This window comes from Ceratotherium simum, chromosome 14 (genome assembly GCF_057802395.1).
Source record: "Ceratotherium simum simum isolate JZ-2026a chromosome 14, ASM5780239v1, whole genome shotgun sequence".
NCBI lineage: Eukaryota > Metazoa > Chordata > Mammalia > Perissodactyla > Rhinocerotidae > Ceratotherium > Ceratotherium simum.
Window position 1 is genome coordinate 896,250 of NC_141913.1, and position 20,897 is coordinate 917,146.

Genomic DNA, 20,897 nt, shown 5'->3' on the forward strand with positions numbered 1-20,897 from the left:
TATTATGATGTTCTTTGTTGGACAGAGTTTAATTTGGATGTGTCTACATCTCACTTTCCTTCATAATTTCCTTTACTGTTTTTATGTTGACAAAGACCTCAACCAAACACTCAACCAAACAAATATTATCATTAGTTAAAAATAGCACTTAAAATTTAGAAGGGGAAAAGCCAGATCATTTGTTGAACTGAAGAAATCAGTTGTGGTTTTTTTGGAGACTTCAAATATAGAGGTCTGGGATTACAAAGTGATTGATAATACTAATTCTATAACTTCAATCATATATAATTATTAACAAATAATACTTACTGAGACAAGTCTTCTCTTAGGGGTATCTAAGACAGTTGTTAAATTTTTTGAATCACCAGGAATAATAAAGCTCAGAGAGTTTCCAAAAGAACGAAAAAAATTAATCCCAGGGCATGACTATGTCAAGAAAAATCTAGTTCAGCCCGTCCCCAAGGACACAGAGGGCTATATTAGATACCATTAATGCTTTAATTATTAGCAGTTACTTTTCCCACCTCATTTCTAAGCGAGATCTCAGTTTTCTCTACCTTTGTCTTAATAGCTACAAAGAAGGGAGAATGTTAAAGTAGAAGAACACAGGAAAGTAGAAAGCACATAGGTTTTAGAACCTGCTAGATGTGGTTTCAAACCCTGGATCCACCACGAACTAGTTAAATTTACCCTAAATAAGTCAAATGGCCTCTCAAAGCTTCATCATCTGTAACACAGGGGTCAATTTTAGTGGCACAGATTGGTCATTCAGCAAATTATTTTGTAATGATTTCCAAGGAAACAGTTTGCTTATTGTAAAATCATTACTAAGAATTAAGCATTTATCTTTCAATACAATTTTCTGTTCACATATAAATATTAAGTGTACATAGCTTTTGTTTTTCTTTTGTTATTAAGACATAAGGTAAGTGACTAAAGGTCTTTTGTTTTGCAAGCAGCCTACAAAAAAGATTAAACTATTTCTAGGAACTATAGGAGGAAAACTCCCATTATAGTACTAGGACAATAGGCAATTTAGTGAATAGCTTCCTTTGTCCCACTAAAAGTGGTAAAAATATAAATTACTGCAAAAGGGCCTCAAATAATTCAATTTTTATTTCAACTAGCAGTTTGTAGCATCTGGACACACCATCCAAATCTCACTCTCTTCTAAACACTTAGCTGTGTTCTAGGGCTGGGGAACACAGCAAGAGCGACAATATCAGATTTGGAGAAAAAGAAACCACAGGGTGAAACTTTTGAGAATGGAACACTAACTATAAAACAAGTCTGACGATGGAAGAACAGCAGCAAAAAGTTACTTTCTACTAAAACTGAAAACCTATTTAAGAGAAACATATACTCAGCTATAATGAAACTACAAATACTAAATTACTAAAAAAATCTTAGCTTTGGGGACTGAACATTTTAAATTGTTGGCCAACTCTGCTTTTCTTTTTCTAGAATAAGTGCTTCAACCATGGAATAAAAGAATCTCAAACAATTTACGTTAGTGTGAAAATATAGCTGCAGGGGAGAAACAACACATCATAAATCATAACCTCTTTCTGAGAAGAAAAAATGTGTTTAAAAAAACCCTGCTGTTAGGGCCAGGTACAGTCCAAATTTCTTTCCAGAATTCCAGCACTGCATAACTGAAGAATATTTCAATGGACCTAAACATCACGTTACATAATTATCAAATTACTGCATTTTATTTTGCTTTTTCAGCAAAGAACATGATGGGACTGGGGTGACAGCAAGAGAAGAAAAGAAATTTAAAGCAGCAAATTTTGCTTAGAATAGAAAACAACTTTTATTTTAAAAATCATTTAGGGAGAAGATCACAAATTTTCCATATTGTGTCCCAAGACTAAGCATTATAGACTGGTCTTTAAAAACCTCAATTCTTGTTTGTCATTTTTTCAAAGTATTTTTAGTTGTTTCCATTATTGGAAAAAAAAACTTACTGAACAAATACTTAAGGTACTTTAAAAGTTCCTTAGGAAAGAATTATCAAATTTATAAGCTTCCTTCTCATGAAGAATAGCACAAATGTTACTGCACATTCAAATACATTTTATAGAAAATTTAATAACAGCTGTCTACTCATATAGCAATAATCACAAAATATATGGAATATATATTCCAAGGAAACGGCAAATTTTGAATTTAAAGCATCAGAGAATTAGATGAATATCAAAAAACTGTTATATAAAACCTCTTGACGTATTAATAACCATAATAAGGGACATTCATCCTAGAGAAAATGTACAATCTCCTCTAAAACTTGATTTCAACAGAAGAGCACAAATGCAATCACTAGAAGATAAAACCAATCTGAGAAAAGCTGAAGCAAAGAATCATAAATAAACCAAGCAGCATCTCTTGGTTTCTTGTTCATGGGGAAAGATTAAAAATCAGAAGTTGTTTTACTTAAAGCATTTTTAAAAGGCAAATAAATGAGATAAGAGCTTCAGACTTTTTCTTCATATATATATTTGAAAATCTTCGATGACACTGCTAAAGCCTACAGAAGAGTATGTAATTCACTATCAATAAATGATACTGTTATTACAGACTTGAATTAACAAACCTAAAACAACTAAAGCTATCTAATAAAAATTTCATTTAAAAGTTGTTCACTGTGAACTGAAGGTTAAAGGGTGGTAATAATTACCGTGACTCAAAGGAACTGCCCCATCCCTGGGCTTCTTTTCCTCTTCAGCTTGCCTCCTAGAACACAGAAAACGTGGTTAGACCACATTTTTGCATAATTGTTTGAAACACTGAAAACTAACTTTTCTGTGTGCAGGAAGCCAAGCCATGAAAAGCACTATAAACAAAGTAGCCACTGCCCTTCGGGTGGGTGTGCAAACCCCAAGAGGGGCACACCACGAACCATTCAGATGTGGTCCTTTACTACTATCTTAATTCTTCATGGGCTAGAATATGAGAAAAAGTAAGGTACAACAACAGTTAATACTCAAGTTGACAAGGGTACCTCCCTGACAGGATCCCTGGGTCTGTTAGTCATGCGACGGGCAGGCTGATGGAAGGGGCACGTCCCACACCAGAGCCAGGCCCTCCATCCTACCTTTGCTCGCAGCATACCAGGATCTACTACAGCTTACAAGGTTCAGTGAAGACAAAATTATCTAATTTTAGCCAAATTGACCTTCATAGAATGGACAAATGACTTCAATGATTCCTACAAAGAAACCACAGACTGGGCCAGCCCCGTGGCTTAGCAGTTAAGTGCGCACGCTCCACTACTGGCGGCCCCAGTTCGGATCCCAGGTGCACACCGACGCACTGCTTCTCCGGCCATGCTGAGGCCGCGTCCCACATACAGCAACCAGAAGGATGTGCAACTACGACATACAACTATCTACTGGGGCTTTGGGGAAAAAAAAGGAGGAGGATTGGCAATAGATGTTAGCTCAGAGCCAGTCTTCCTCCGCAAAAAGAGGAGGATTAACATGGATGTTAGCTCAGGGCTGATCTTCCTCACAAAAAAAAAAAAAAAAAGAAGAAACCACAGACTGAATAGGAGGAACAACACAAGCAACCAATAAGAGGAGGGCAGAGCTTCTCTCCAGGGGGCAAGCAATGCATTCGGCACACTCTTGCAGCAACTCTTGAAGGAAAGTTGACCATTTAACACAGACTAAGAGAATAACTTCTTTTTTGAAAGAATCTCACAGTAGTAAAGAGCTTTTGTTAACAGCTATCCAGAAACATGTTTCATTTACATAAGTTTGAGGCCATAAACAATGTATGCCCCTATAAAAACTCTTAAGAATTATACACTCGAAAATTGGGGAACAAAGTTTCCCAATTTTAAAACCTTCCAAATGAATCGTTTCAGTCAGCTTTGAACTCATTTTTGGAAATATAAATATGCAATACTTTTGATTAGTTCCAAAGAAAAACTAACTGTTATCAGAGAAGATGAAAATACAGCAGCTGAAACAGACAAAAGCCTTCACACAATTGATGGGTGATGCCAAAAAATGAGTATCACGATTTAGTAAGTTTGACCAACAACCATTTCCCAGTTTATGTCTATATATCTGTGGGATGTATTTTTTTAAGCTATGACTAGAGTGACCAACTGTCCCAGTTTGCCCAGGACTGACCTGATCACAGCACTGAAGTCCCACACCTGGGGGACCTCTCAATTCCAGACAAACCAGGATGGTCACTCAGCCTAGTGATGACAACCACTAAAACCACACCTAAAAAACAGACTTCAGACATCAGCGTCATGGCAGAGTGAGCTCTTCCCTTAGTCTCTGCCTCCTAAGATACAACAAAAAGGACACTCATATACCAACAGAGGACACTCGCACAACACAACAGATGTCTGATAGACCCATGCAGCCATGCGTCTGAAGGTGGGGGTGCTGGACCCCCCCGGAGGTAGGGATCTCCTCTCCCAACCCAAGTGGCAGCAATCTAGGCACAGGATCTTGCTGGCAGCCAGCACGTGACCCTGAGAGGAGAAGGGGGAGGAGGCAGCCCTCTGCAGGAATGCTTCCGCTCTCGGAATTGCGTCCCAGCCCGTGGGAATGCTCCACAGTGAGGCAGCTAAATAATCATGGGGGCGCCCCCACCAAGCCAAGCTGCCCAAACTGGCAGACCGTGAGTGCAGAGCAGGGGCGCATGCAATCGCACACACGAAAGAAAGCACCTAACCCCCTCACCTGGCACACCAGCTCTGCTGATCACCCAGCACAGGGGATCCCTACCAGAGCACCTGCACATTCGTGAGTGCAGAAGCAGCAGCCAGCAGGCAAATGCAGATGGGGCTTGTCAGCAGAGCTCTCAACAGACAAGTACATCTGACAGGGGTCACAGAGGGCTCAGAAGACACAGTTCCTGCCCCCCACAGTGGTGGCAGGTGGAATCTGTGACCAGATATGACCACTATGCGACAGCACAAGTCCACCCCATCCAATAACATGAAGTGCTATATTAACACTCCAGACCCAAAGGAAAATGTCAAACACCCAGAAACCAAATCTGAAGTCACATAAATTTACAATCTAAATGACAGAGAAAGCAAAATAGCTATCATAAAGAAACTCAACAAGTTATAAGAAATCTCAGAAAGACAGTTTAAGGATCTCAGGAATAAAATTAATGAACAGAAGGAATGCTTCACAAAACAGATTGAAACTATAAAAAAAAAAACCCAACAACAAACCTTAGAGATCAAAACACAATGAATGAGATAGAGGAAAATCTGGAGTCAATAAAAAATAGAGTTGATATTATGGAACACAGAATTAGTAATTTAGAGGACAGAAATATAGACATGCCTCAGATGGAGGAGGAGAGAGAACAAAGACTAAAAAGAAATGAAGAAATTCTCCAAGAAATATCCGACTCAATTTGGATCATAGGTATCCCAGAGGGAGAAGAGAAGGAGAAAGGAGCAGAGAGCTTCATCAAAGAAATAATAGCTGAGAACTTCCCAAACCTGGAGAAGGAACTGGAATTACATGTAAACGAAGCTAACAGAACTCCTAATTACATCAATGTAAAAAGACCTTCTCCAAGGCATATATTAGTAAAACTGGCAAAAGTCAATGACAAACAAAAAATATTAAGAGCAGCGAGGCAGAAGAAAATAACCTAGAAAGGAACCCCTGTCAGGCTCTCAGCGAATTTCTCAGCAGAAACCTTAAAGGATAGGAGAGAATGGAACGATATATTCAAAATTCTGAAACACAAAAACTTTCAGCAAAGAATACTCTATTCAGTGAAACTATCCTTCATATGAAAGGGAGAAATAAAAACTTTCCCAGATAAACAAAAGCTGAGGGAGTTCATCATCACAAGACCTCCCCATATAAGAAATGATCAAGAAGGGGCTTATACCTGAAAAACAAAGAAAGGGTGTACAAAGCCTTGAGCAAGGAGATAAATAAACAGACAAAAATTAGAAAATTGCAGCTCTCTATCAAAACAGGTTAACAAACAATTAATTATAACATTAAAGATGAAAGGAAAGAAAGCATCAAAAATAACTATAATCACTTCATTTTCCTCATGAATTCACAACACAAAACAGAATAAGCTATGACAACAACTTAGGGAAGAGGAAAGGGATGGAACCTGCTTAGACTAAGGAAAAAGAGGCTATCAGAAAACGGACTATCTCATCTATGAGATCTTTCATACAAGCCTCATGGTAACCACTAAACAAAAAATCAGAACAGAGACACAAATGATAAACAAAGAGAAAACCATCATAGGGAAAAACCAAACTGAACAGGAAGTCAGAAATACCTGGGACAAGAAACAAGGGAAATGACGAATGAGAAACAAGTGATAAAATGGCAGCATTATGCCCTCATATATCAATGATCACTCTAAATACAAATGGACTGAATTTTCCAATCAAAAGACAGAGTGGCTGGATGGATTGAAAAACAAGATCTAATAATATGCTGCCTCCAGGAAACACATCTCAGCTCTAAAGACAAACACAAATTCAAAGTGAAGGGATGGAAGATGATACTCCAAGCTAATGGCAAACAAAAGAAAGTAGGTGTTGCCACACTTATATGAGACAAAGTAGACTTCAAGATAAAAAAGACAATGAGAGACAAAGAGGGGCAGTATATAATGATAAAAGGGACACTCCACCAAGAAGACATAACACTTATAAATATATATGCACCCAACATAGGAGCACCAAAGTACATAAAGCAACTATTAGCAGACCTAAAAGGAGAAATTAACAGCAACACAATAATAGTAGGGGACCTTAACACTCCATTTACATCAATGGATAGATCATCCAGACAGAAAGTCAACAAGGAAATAGAAGAATTAACTGAAAAACTAGACCAGACAGACTTAATAGATATACAGAGAACATTCCATCCCAATACATTCTTCTCAAGTGCACATGGAACGTTCTCAAGGATAGAACACATGTTGGGAAACAAGGCAAGCCACAATAAATTTAAGAAGATAGAAATAATATCAAGCATTTTTTGTGACCACTATGCTATGAAACTAGAAATCAAGTACAAGAAAAAACTGGGATAGTGACAAATATATGGAGACTAAACAACATGCCACCGAACAACCAATGGATCAATGAAGAAAATAAAGAAGAAATCAAAAAATATCTGGAGACAAATGAAAATGAAAATACATCATACCAACTCCTATGAGATGCAGCAAAAGCGATCCTAAGAGGTAAATTGATAGCAATACAGGCCCACCTTAACAAACAAGAAAAATCTCAAATAAGCAATCTTAAACTACATCTAACGGAACTAATAGGAGAAGAACAAACAACGCCCAAAGTCAACAGAAGGAGAGAAATAATAAAAATTAGAGCAGGAACAAATGAAATTGAAACAAAAAAGCCAGTAATAATAAAACTAACAATAAATAATAATAATAATCAATAACTAATGAAACAGTACTACAATGAAAATGAGAGCTGGATCTTTGAGAAGATAAAAAACATTGACAAACTGTTAGCCAGACTCACTAAGAAAAAAAGAGAGAAGGCTCAAATGAATAAAATTAGAAATGAAAGAGGAGAGGGCTGGCCCCGTGCCTTAGTGGTTAAGTGCGCGCACTCCGCTACTGGCGGCCCGGCTTCGGATCCCGGGCGTGCACCGATGCACCGCTTCTCCGGCCATGCTGAGGCCGCGTCCCACATACAGCAACTAGAAGGATGTGCAGCTATGACATACAACTATCTACTGGGGCTTTGGGGAAAAAAAGGAGGAGGATTGGCAATAGATGTTAGCTCAGAGCCAGTCTTCCTCAGCAAAAAGAGGAGGATTAGCATGGATGTTAGCTCAGGTCTGATCTTCCTCACACACACAAAAAAAAAATGAAATGAAAGAGGAGAAATTACAATGGATACCACAGAAATACAAAGGATTATAAGAGAATACTATGAAAAGCTATATGCCAACAAAGTGGACAATCTAGAAGAAATGGATAAACTCTTAGACTTATACAGCCTCCCAAAACCAAAACAGATTCTCAAGAAATACAGAATCTGAATAGACCAATCACAAGGAAAGAGATTGAAAGAGTAATCAAAAACATCCCCCAAAACAAAAGTCCAAGACCAGATGGCTTCTCTGGGGAATTTTACCAAACATTCAAAGATTTAATACCTATCCTTCTCAAACTATTCCAAAAAGTTAAAGATGATGGAATGCTTCGTAACTCATTCTGTGAGGCCAGTATCAGCCTGCTCCTGAAGCCAGAGAAGGACAACACAAGGAAGGAAAATTATAGGCCAATATCGCTGATGAACACAGATGCAAAAATCCTCAACAAAATATTGGCAAACTGAATATAGCAATACATTAAAAAGATGACATACCATAACCAAGTGGGATTTATACCAGGGACAGAGGGATGGTTCAATACCCACAAATCAATCAACGTGATACACCACATCAACAAAACGAGGAATAAAATCACATGATCATCTCAATAGATGCAGAGAAAGCATTTGACAAGATACAACACCCATTTATGATAAAAACTCTCAATAAAATGGTTATAGAAGGAGAGTACCTCAACATAATAAAGGCCATATATGACAAACCCACAGCCAACATCACACTCAATGGGGAAAAACTGAAAGCCATCCCCTCTGAGAACAAGAATAAGACAAGGGTGCCCACTCTCGCCACTCATATTCAACATAGTACTGGAGGTTTTAGAGCAATTAGTCAAGGAAAAGGAAAAAAAGGAAATCAAATAGGCAACGAAGAAGTGAAACTCTCGCTGTTTGCAGATGACATGATTTTATATATAGAAAACCCTAAAGAATCCATTGGAAAACTATTAGAAATAATCAACTACTACAGCAAAGTTGCATGGTCCAAAATCAACTTACCAAATTCAGCTGCATTTCTATACTCTAATGACAAATTAACAGAAAGAGAACTCAAGAATACAACCCCATTTACAATTGCAATAAAAAGAATAAAATATCTAGGAATAAATTTAACCAAGAAGGTGAAAGACTCTACATAATGAAAACTATAAGACATTATTGGAGGAAATTGATGATGGCATAAAGAAATGCAAAGATATTCCATGCACTTGGATTGGAAGAATAAACATAGTTAAAATGTCCATACTGCCTAAAGCAATTTACAGATTCATTGCAATCCCAAACAGAATCCCAGTGACATTCTTCATGGAAATAGAACAAAGAATCCTAAAATTCCTATGGGACAAGAAAAGACCCCAAATAGCTAAAGCAATCCTGAGAAGAAAGAACAAAGCTGGAGGAATCACAATCCCTGACTTCAAAATATACTACAAAGCTATCATAATCAAAACACCATGATACTGGTACAAAAACAGACACATGGATCAATAGAGCAGAACTGAAAGCCCAGAAATAAAACCACACAACTAGGGAGAGCTAATCTTCACGAAAGAGCATACAATGCACCAAGAACATACAATGGAGAAAGGAAAGTCTCTTCAATAAATGGTGCTGGGAAAATTGGACAGCCACATGCAAAAGAATGAAAGTAGATCCTTGTCTTTTGCCATACACCAAAATTAACTCAAAATGGATCAAAGATTTTAAGGTAAGATGTGAAACCATAAAAGTCCCAGAAGAAAATATAGGCAGTACACTCTTTGACATCTGCATTAGAAACATCTTTTGGAATACCATGTGTACTCAGACAAGTGAAACAAAAGAAAAAATAAACAAGTCGGACTTCGTCAGACTAAAGAACTTCGAGGAAACCAGGAACAAAATGAAAATACAATCAACTGGGAGAAAATATTTGCAAATCGTATATCAAACAAGGGGTTAATCTCCAAAATATATAAAAAACTCACACAACTCAACAAGAAAAAAACAAACAACCCAGTGATGTCAGCATCATGGAGGAGTGAGCTTCCCCAGTGAACTCTCCCCCTCTAAGACACAACAAAAAGGACGTTCGTATTCCAGAAGCCACTCACACAACACAGGGGATGTCTGAGGCACCCAGGCAGCCGTACACACAAGCTCCGACGGGCTGGAATCCCCAGAGTAAGTGTAAGGAGTGGGAGCAGAACTGTTGCGAGGGTATTCAACAAGCTAAACCCTCAGGAGAGCAGAGAGTGACAGCAAGGGGAGAAACCTCCGAAATCGGGGAAGTGAAAGTAAGCGCCCCTCCTGCACCTGCCTGCCTGCCCGCCCAGCACTTCAGCACAGCGGCCCTGCAGCCTTGGCAAAGCGGTGCTTCAGCTTGGCCTGGCCCCAGAGGCGGCAGCTCCCCAAAGAGCCCCAGCATCCGTGGTGGCAGTGCGCCCACACCCAAGCTCCAGAGGCAGCAGCCCCCAGGCACCCAAGCCCAACCAGCAGCAGCAGGGTGACCACACCCCACCCCCAGAGGCAGCAGCCCCCTGGAGCCCAGGCCCCACCAGCAGCAGCAGCGTGACCGTGCCCCACCCCCAGAGGCTTTGGCCCCTAGGTGCCCAGGCACTAGAAGTGGCAGAAGTGCGCCCACGCCCAGGCCCTAGAGGCGGTGGCCCCCAGTGCCTGGGCACCAGCGGCAGTGACCCCTCAGCACCTGGGCCCCACCAGTGGCGGCAGCACGTCCGCACCCAAGCCCCAGAGGGGGCAGCCCCCCAGCACCTGGGCACTAGTGGCAGTGGTGCACCCATGCCCAGGCCCAAGGGGCAACAACCCCACAGCACCCCGACCCCACCAGCAGCAGGGCATGCCCACGCCCCCACACCAGAGGTGGTGGCAGCTCATGCCACACCGCGCCATGGCCCCAGCTGCTCTGGCTGGACCATGCCATGGCCCCAGCTGCATTGGCCCGACCATGCCCTGCCCCCAGCTCCTTTAGCTCAACCACCCACCCGGCTCCAGCTGCTTCAGCCTGGCCATGCTCAGGCTTCAGCTGACTTGGCACCAGCAACTTCGGCCCAGCCACACTCCAATTCCAGCTTCTTCAGCCAACTGTCACTCCAGCTCCTGCTTCTTCAGCCCAGCCACGCTTCAGCTGCAGCTGCTTCAACCCACCCACACCAAGCCCCAGGTGCTTTGGCCTAGCTGCGCTCCAGTCACAGCTGTTCCCATGCTCCAGGTCCAGCTATTCCCACACTTCACCGCCAGCAGCTTCCACTCAGCCATGCTTCAGATCAGCCACGCTTCAGCTCAGCCACGCCTCAGCTCAGCCAGGAGGGAATCAGAGCACCTGCAGATCAAGGCGGGCACAGAATACACAACCCTTGACCACCACCAAGTGGCAGCAAGAGGAAACTGCGACCATATATTTTCACTATGAGGAAAAATAAGCCAACACCGACAGGCACTATGCAAAAATATATTAAATCTCCAGACCAAAAGGAAAATGACAAGCACTCAGAAGTCAACCCAGAACGCACAGAACTGTATAACCTTAATGACAGAGAAGTCAAAAGAGCCATCATAAAGAAGCTTAATGAAATACAAGAAAACACATATAGACAATTCAATGAAATCAGGAGTTTCTTCACCAAAGAAATTGAAACTATAAAGAAAAACCAATCAGAAATCTTAGAGATGAAAAACACAACAGAGGAGATAAAGACAAATCTGGAAGCCTTAAGCATCAGGGCTGACAATATGGAGGAAAGAATTAGCAATATTGAGGACAGCAATGCAGAAATGCTCCAGATGAAGGAGGGAAGAGAACTAAGACTAAAAAGAAATGAAGAAACTCTCTGAGAAATATCCAAATCAATTAGGAAATCCAATACAAGGATTATAGGTATTCCAGAGGGAGAAGAGAGGGAAAAAGGAGCAGAGAACTTGTTCAAAGAAAGAATAGCTGAGAACTTCCCAAACCTGGGGAAGGAGATGGAAAGACCAGTGAATGAAATAAATAGATCTCCTAAATACATCAACATGAAAAAGACCTTCTCCAAGGAATATAGTAGTAAAGCTGGCAAAAGTCAATGACAAAGAAAAAATATTAAGGGCAGTTAGACATAAAAAATAACGTACAACGGAATTCTTATCAGGCTCCCAGATGATTTCTCAACAGAAACTTTACAGGCTAGGAGAGAGTGGAACGATATATTCAAAATTCTGAAGGACAAAAAATTTCAGCCAAGAATACTCTATCCAGCAAAAATATCCTTCAGATATGATGGAGAAATAATAACTATCCCAGATAAGCAAAAGCTAAGGGAGTTCATTGCCACAAGACCCCCACTACAAGTGATCAAAAAGGCCCTCATGCCTGAGAAAAAAAAGAGAAAGGGGATTTAAAGTTTTGAACAAGGAAGAAAATAGGTCAACAAAACCAGAAAAATTGCAGCTCTCTATCAGAATAGATTAGCAAACACTTAATTGCAAAACCAAAGATCAAGGGAAGGTAAGCACCAGAAATAAATATAATCTCATCACATTAAACACAAATTCACAACACAAGAAGGAATAAGATGTGATAACAATAACTTAGAAGGGGAAGAGGAAACGGATCGAATTGACTTAGTCTAAGGGAATAAGAGGCCATCAAAAAATGGACTATCATATCCACGAGATTTTTATACAAACCTCATGGTAACCACTAACCAAATAATCAGAACAGAGTCACACATGATAAAGAATAGAAAACTAAGAGAATCCCCATACAGAACTACCAAACTGAACTGGTAGTCTGAAATGCCTGGGACGAGAAACAAAAGAAATGCAAAAGAACTGGAAAATGAGCAATAAAATAGCAACAAAAAGCTCTCATGTATCAATAAGTACCCTAAATGTAAACGGACTGAACTCTCCAATCAAAAGACACACAGTAGTGGGATGGATTAAAAAACAAGACCCAACAATATGCTGCCTCTAGGAAACACATCTCAGCTCTAAAGATGCACACAGGCTCAGCGTGAAAGGATGGAAGACAATACTCCAAGCTAACAGCAAACGAAATAAAGCAGGCGTTGCCATACTTATACGAGACAAAGTTAACTTCAAGATAAAACAGGTAATGAGAGACAAAGAGGAGCAATATATAATGATAAACGTGACACGCCACCAAGAAGACATATCACTTTTAAATATATATGCACCCAATACAGGAGCACCAAGGTACATAAAGCAACTATTAACAAACTTAAAAGGAGTTATTAACAACACCACAATAATAGTAGGGGATCTTAACACCCCATTTTCATCAATGGATAGATCATCAAGACAGAAAATAAATAAGGAAATAATGAACTTAAAAAATTGATGGGGGCCGGCCCCGTGGCTTAGCAGTTAAGTGCGCACGCTCTGCTGCTGGCGGCCCGGGTTCGGATCCCGGGCGCGCACCAACGCACCGCTTCTCCGGCCATGCTGAGGCCACGTCCCACATACAGCAACTAGAAGGATGTGCAGCTATGACATACAACTATCTACTGGGGCTTTAAGTGGAAAAATAAATAAATAAATAAAATCTTTAAAAAATTGATGGGATGGACTTGTTAGATATATATAGAGAGCACTCCATCCAAACACAGCAGATTACACATTGTTCTCAAGAACACATGGAAAACATTCTCAAGAACAGACCATATGTTGGGAAACAAAGCATGCTTATATAAATTCAGGAAGATTGAAATCATAACACGCATCTTTCCCGAGCATAACACCATGAAGCTAGAAAGCAACTACAAGAAAAAAACTGGGAAAGTGACAAAGTTGTGGAGACTCAACAAAACGCTACTAAACAACCAATGGATCATCGATGAAATTAAAGGAGAAATCAAATCATATCTGGAGAGAAATGAAAATGAAAATACACCCTACCAACTCATATGGGACGCAGCAAAAGCAGTCCTGAAAGGGAAACTCATAGCAATACAGGCCCACCTCAACAAACAAGAAAAAGCCCAAATAAGCAACCTCAAACTACGAACAACAGAATTAGAAAAAGAAGAATCAACAAAGCCTAAAGACAGTGGAAGGAGGAAAATAATAAAAATTAGAGCAGAAATAAATGAAACTGACACCAAAAAAACAGTAGAAAGGATCGATGAAACAAAGAGTTGGTTCTTTGAGAAGGTAAAAAAAAAATTCACAAACCCTTAGCCAGACTCACAAAGAAAAAAAGAGAAAAGCCTCAAATAAATAAAATTAGAACTGAAAAAGGAGAAATTACAACAGATACCACAGAAATACAGAAGATTATAAGAGAATACTATGAAAAACTATATTCCAACAAATTGGACAATCTAGAAGAAATGGATAAATTCCTAGACTCATACAACCTCCTAAAACTGAATCAAGAAGAAATAGAGAACCTGAATAGACCAATCACAGGTAAATAGATTGAAACAGTAATAAAAAACCTCCCGAACAATAAAAGTCCAGGACCAGATGACTTCTCTGGGGAATTTTACCAAACATTCAAAGAAGATTTAATACCTATCCTTCTCAAACTATTCCAAAAAATAGAGGAAGATGGAACACTTCCCAACACATTCTATGAGGCCAACATCACCCTGATACCAAAGCCAGGCAAAGACAATACTAAGAAGGAAAACTACAGACCAATATTCCTGATGAACATAGATGCAGAACTCCTCAACAAAATATTGGCAAACTGAATACAGCAATACATTAAAAAGATCACATACCATAACCAAGTGGGATTTATACCAGGGACACAGGGATGGTTCAACATCCGCAAATCAATCAATGTGATACACCACATTGACAAAAAGAGGAATAAAAACCATATGATCATCTCAATAGATGCAGAGAAGGCATTTGACAAGATACAACACCCATTTATGATAAAAACTCTCGACAAAATGGGTATAGAAGGAAAGTACTTCAACATAATAAAGGCCACATATGACAAACCCACAGCCAACATCATACTCAATGCGGAAAAACTGAACGCCATTCCTCTGAGAACAGGAACAAGACAAGGGTGCCCACTTCCACCACTCTTATTCAACACAGACTGGAGGTTCTGGACAGACCAATTAGAAAAGAAAAAGGAATAAAAGGAATACAAATGGGCAACAAAGTAGTGAAACTCTCGCTGTTTGCAGATGATATGATCTTATATAGAAAACCCTAAAGAATCCATTGGAAAACTATTAGAAATAATCAACAACTACAGCAAAGTTGCAGGGTACAAAATCAACTTACAGAAATCGGTTGCATTTCTATATACCAACAATGAACTAACAAAAAGAGAACTCAAGGCGACAATGCCATTTACAATTGCAATAAAAAGAATAAAATATCTAGGAATAAATTTAACCAAGGAAGTGAAAGACCTATACAATGAAACCTATAAAACATTATTGAGTGAAATCAATGATAACATAAAGAAATGGAAAAATAGTCCATGCACTTGGATTGGAAGAATAAACATAGTTAAAATGTTCATACTAGCTAAAGCAATCTACAGATTCAATGCAGTCCCAAACAGAATCCCAAGGACATTCTTCATGGAAATAGAACAAAGAATACTAAAATTCACATGGGGCACAAAAAGAACCCAAATAGCTAAAGCAATTCTGAGAAAAAAGAACAAAGCTGGAGGCATCACAATCCCTGTCTTCAAAACATTCTACAAAGTGATAGTAATTAAAATAGCATGGTACTGGTACAAAAACAGACACACAGATCAATGGAACAGAATTGAAACCCCAGAAATAAAAACCTCACATTTACGGGCAGCTAATCTTTGACAAACGAGCTAAGAACATACAATGGAGAAAGGAAAGTCTCTTCAATAAATGGTGCTGGGAAAACTGGACAGCCCCTTGTTAAAGAACAAAAGTAGGCGATCTTCTTTCGCCACACACAAAAATTAACTCAAAATGGATCAAAGACCTGAAGGTGAGACCTGAAACTATAAAACTCCTGGAGGAAAATATAAGTAGTACACTATTTGTCATCAGCCATAAAGGGATCTCCTCAAATTCCATGTCTACTCAGACAAGGCAAACAAAAGAAAAAACAAACAAGTGGGACTTCATCAGATTAAAGAGCTTCTACAAGGCAAATGAAACTAGGATCAAAATGAACAGGCAACCCACCAGCTAGGAAAAAACATTTGCAAACCGTATATCCAACAAGGGATTAATCTCCATAATATATAAAGAACTCATGTAACTGAACAACAAAAACACAAACAACCCGATCAAAAAAATGGGCAGAGGAAATGAACAGACACTTCTCCAAAGAAGATATACAGATGGCCAATAGGTACATGAAAAGATGCTCAACATCACTAATCATCAGGGAAATGCAAATCAAAACCACACTAAGATATCATCTTACACCTGTCAGAATGGCTATAATCACCAAGACAAAAAACAACAAATGCTGGAGAGGCTGTGGAGAAATGGGAACCCTAATCCACTGCTGGTGGGAATGCAAACTGGCACAGCCTCTGTGGAAAACAGTATGGAGATTCTTCAAAAAATTAAAAATAGAAATACCTTATGATCCAGCTATCCCACTACTGGGTATCTATCCAACGAACCTGAAATCAACAATCCAAAGAGGCTTACGCACCCCTATGTTCATTGCAGCATTATTCACTATAGCCAAGACATGGAAGCAACCCAAGTGTCCCCCAACTGATGAATGGATAAAGAAGATGTGGTATATATATATACCATGGAATACTACTCAGCCATAAAAAAAGACAAAATTATCCCATTTGCAACAACATAGATGGACCTGGAGGGTATTATGTTAATAACCAAAGTAAGCCAGAAGGAGAAAGACTGCATGATTTCACTCATATGTGGAAGATAAACCAACACACAGACAGAACTGTTTGGTGGTTACCAGGGGCAACGGGGGTGGGAGGTGGGCACAAGGGGTGAAGGGATGCATTTATATGGTGACTGACAAACAATAATGTAAAACAAAAATTTCACAATTAAAAAAAGGTAAAAAAACAAAAAACAAAAAAAGAAAAAACCCTGATCAAAAAGTGGGCAGAAGATATGAACAGACATTTTTCCAAAGAAGATATACAGATGGAAAACAGACACATGAAAAGATGTTCAAGCTCACTAATCATTAGGGAAACGCCAATCAAAACTACAATGAGATATCACCTTACATCTGTTAGAATGGCTATTGTTACCAAGAAAAAATAGCTAATGTTGGAGAGGATGTGGAGAAAAGGGAACCCCCATACACTGCTGATGGGAATGCAAACTGGTGCAGACTCTATGGAAAACATTATGGAGATTCCTCAAAAAATTAAAAATAGAAATACCATATGATCTAGCTATCCCACTATTGGGTATTTATCCAAAGAACTTAAAATCAACAATTCAAATAGATGTATGCACCCCCATGTTCATTGCAGCAATATTGACAATAGCCAAGACGTGGAACCAACCCAAGCGCTCATCGACTGACGAATGGATAAAGAAGATGCGGTATATATATACAGTGGAATACTACTCAGCCATAAAAAAAGACAAAATCACCCCACTTGCAACAACCTGGATGGACCTTGATGGTATTATGTTAAGCAAAATAAGTCAGAAAGAGAAAGACAAACACCGTATGATTTCACTCATATGTGTAAGATAAAGCAAAACACGGACAAAGAGAACAGATTAGTGGTTACCACAGGAGAATGGGATTGGGGGGTGGGCATAAGGGGTAAAGGGGCACATATCTATGGCGACTGACTAATAATAATGTACAAATGAAATTTCACAATGCTATAAACTATTATGACCTCAATAAAATTTAAAAAAAAATAGACTTCAGATAATGACAACACAAAGCTCTGAATCAAGTTTCCAAAAAAGAATCATTCATATTAATATTTTAATGATAGCAAACTCGTTTTTAATGGTTAAAATAAATATTATTAATTTCATTTTTATATTACACTTTTTTAGTTTCTTTTTTAGTCTATGGCTTTAAGGTACAAAATACAATTTGTATAGTAGTAAATCATATAATTTTCAAATAAATAATCCACATATATGGAGATAAGTGATTAAAGTTTCTTTATTGATGGGGTAAGCAAACCAATAAGTTTGAAGCTGACTGCATCAGGCTGCCGTTTGCCCATATAGCCACATATAATTGATTGTGACAGATTCCTTGAGATGCCTTAGCTTGGTATCTTTCTATACATATAATTTATTTTATTTTTTGAGTTCATATGGCTCAAGGAAAAAATATATCCAGAAACAAATAATACAGTGAAAACTTTCCCACCATTCCTCCTCATCAGCCAACTCACACCTCCAGCCCGTAATCCCTGTTATTAGAGTCTAATTTACCCATGCAAAGTTTTCCTTATAAGAATACAAAGAAACATGAACATATATATTCTTACTTTCTTGTTCTTGTGCACAAAAGGTAGCACATCATAATTCTGTTTTCTGCCTCTCTTTTCACTTAACAAAATACCTCGGAGATCTCGATCAGGTTATAAAGAACATTATTCTTTTTTTTCATAGCTGCACAGTATTACCCTCAATGGATATTATTTCATGCTTTATTTAACTGGTTCTATATTTAGGGACATTTAGGTTGTTTCCAATCTTTTTCCCAATCATATATGCTGCAGTAAAAAATGAGCACATGTGTCATTTTGCATATGTGCAAGCATATCTATGGAATGACTTCTCAGAAGTGGAAGTGCCGGGCCCAAGGAGACTTGTGCTTTCCTGCAGATAAATACCCCACATGAGCTGCCCACTCAACAGTCCCATATGCCTCAGGTCAGAGCCTGTTTCCCCATAGCCTTGCCAACAGTAAATGCCATCACATTTTTGCCAAGATGACAAGTGAAAAATGACATCTCACTATAGTTTTAATTTGCATTTGTTTCATTATGAGGAAGCTGAAGATCACATTGCATATTTAAAAGCTACTTGGGGGCCAGTCTGGCAGTGGCATGATTAAGTTCACACGCTCCCCTTCAGCGGCCCAGGATTCGTGGGTTCGGATCCTGGGTGTGGACCACACATTGGTCATCAAGTCATGCTGTGGCGGTGTCCCACATATAAAAAATAGCAGAAGATTGGCACAGATGTTAGCTCAGGGCCAATCTTCCTCACAAATAAATAAATAAAAATAAAACCCATTTGTATTTCCTTCTCTATGAAATATCTCTTTACATCCTTGGTACATTTTTCTTTTGGAATGATTACTCATCTTTTGGTCTTGATAAATTAGGAAGATTAGTCCTTTGTCTACAATATGAGACGCACTATTTATTTTTTCCCAGTTTGTCATTTCTCTTTTTCACTTTTCTTATGGTATTTTTTAATATGCATAGATTTTTATTTGCTTATTTTAAAAAATGAAATGATCAAACTTTTCTTTTATGGCTTCTAGATTTGAGTAATAGTTGGAAAATCCTTCTCTGCTCCCAGATTATAAAAACCTTCTCCTTTGTTTATGTCTATTACACTTACGGTTTATTTCTTATATTTAAATCTTTGATAAATCTGAATTATTGCCAGGACACGGTGTGAAGTAAAGACATGATACCTTTCCCCAGGTGGCTATTCTCCTGTCCCAAGACCACCTACTGAGCAGCCCTCCTTCTCCCCATCAATCTACGATGTGTGTACTGTACACTAAACTGCCACATGCTTTTGCTCCTACTATGGCTTTTCTCTTCTGTTTCTTTAGTTGGTCTGTCTATTCAAGTACCAGTGCCACACTGTTTTAATTATTACAGCCTTATGTTTTAATATGATTCTTAGGCTATTTAGTGTTTTATATGCAGTAAGAGAGTTCGGTCTCTGTACAGATTTTAAAGCCAGACAGCTGAGGGTTCAAATTCCCGCTCCACCTTACCAGCTGTATGACGTGATTTCACTTCCACAAACCTCAGTTTCCTAACCCGTGACTTGGAGAGAATCATAACTTCTTTACTGCATCGTTTTAAGGATTAGAGATCCTCAGGTAGAGGCTTACTACAGCACATGACACATGGTAGACTCTCCATGGTAGCTATCACAGTTATTTTGCCAGATTTCAAATTGCTAAGACGCTATCCAGACGGAATGAAAATTGTTAGCCTCCCTATTTGTGTTTACCAACTGAATAAACATCTCAAATGAACAAATCTCTGATCACAGAAGAATTCTGAGGGGAGAGTAAAGAAGAATCTTAAAACCCTAACTGAATTAATTATCTATTTAAAAAACATTTATGAGCAATTATTATATATCAGGAACTGTGCTGGGTTTTGAGGGTGCAAATAAAATACAATGTCCAATGTTTGTGCCCTGACTGTTCATCATTTGCCAGGTGTTTCCTCTCTGTCGAGCGGCTGCTTTGCGGGCTTGCTCTACTGTTCCCTCCTCATTACACTCTCACCCGTGACTGACGACACTGCCCGTGCCGTTCTCCCTGCACTGCAGCTCTGGGCTCGCTGTGGCCTTCCCCGCCCGGCCTCGGCCCGAGCTCAGCCATCACTGCCGCCCTTCCAGGGTTCCGGCTCACCCACAGCCCGTCGCACTCACCCCCACACCATCCAGTCCACTTGCAGTCTCGCAAACATGACGACTGATGGATCTACCTCTCCCCCCAGCAAGTTTCAGACATGTGGATCCAAAGACCCACTGCACAGCTTCATCTGGATGCTCTACAAGCTCCTGAGACCCAATAATTACCAAAGGGAGTTCATCATTTTATACTCTAAACCTCTTCTTATCCCCCCCTCAAAGCTCCCTGAACTCACTCTGTGGTTTCTCTCACCCACACCCTCTCCTCCACCAGCTAATTTCCTTGCTGCGGGCAGGATTCTCAGTTGACCTTAATGAGCCATGCCCTTGCAGAATCCCCTCCCCTGAGTGGGGGTGGAACCTGTCACTTCCTTCTAGATCACTGAATGTGGCAAAGGTGATGGGATAGTCGCTCCCTTGATCGCATTCCCATA

General features: G+C 39.4%; 1 protein-coding gene across 1 annotated transcript in view; it reads right to left on the minus strand.

Annotated features, from left to right (window-relative positions):
- L3MBTL4 (L3MBTL histone methyl-lysine binding protein 4) overlaps nt 1–20,897 on the minus strand; it is a 386,879-nt gene that overhangs the window by 343,680 nt on the left and 22,302 nt on the right. Inside the window, 1 exon segment of the mRNA XM_087439397.1 lies at nt 2,681–2,736. Within this exon segment, the coding sequence (XP_087295523.1) occupies nt 2,681–2,736 (56 nt within the window).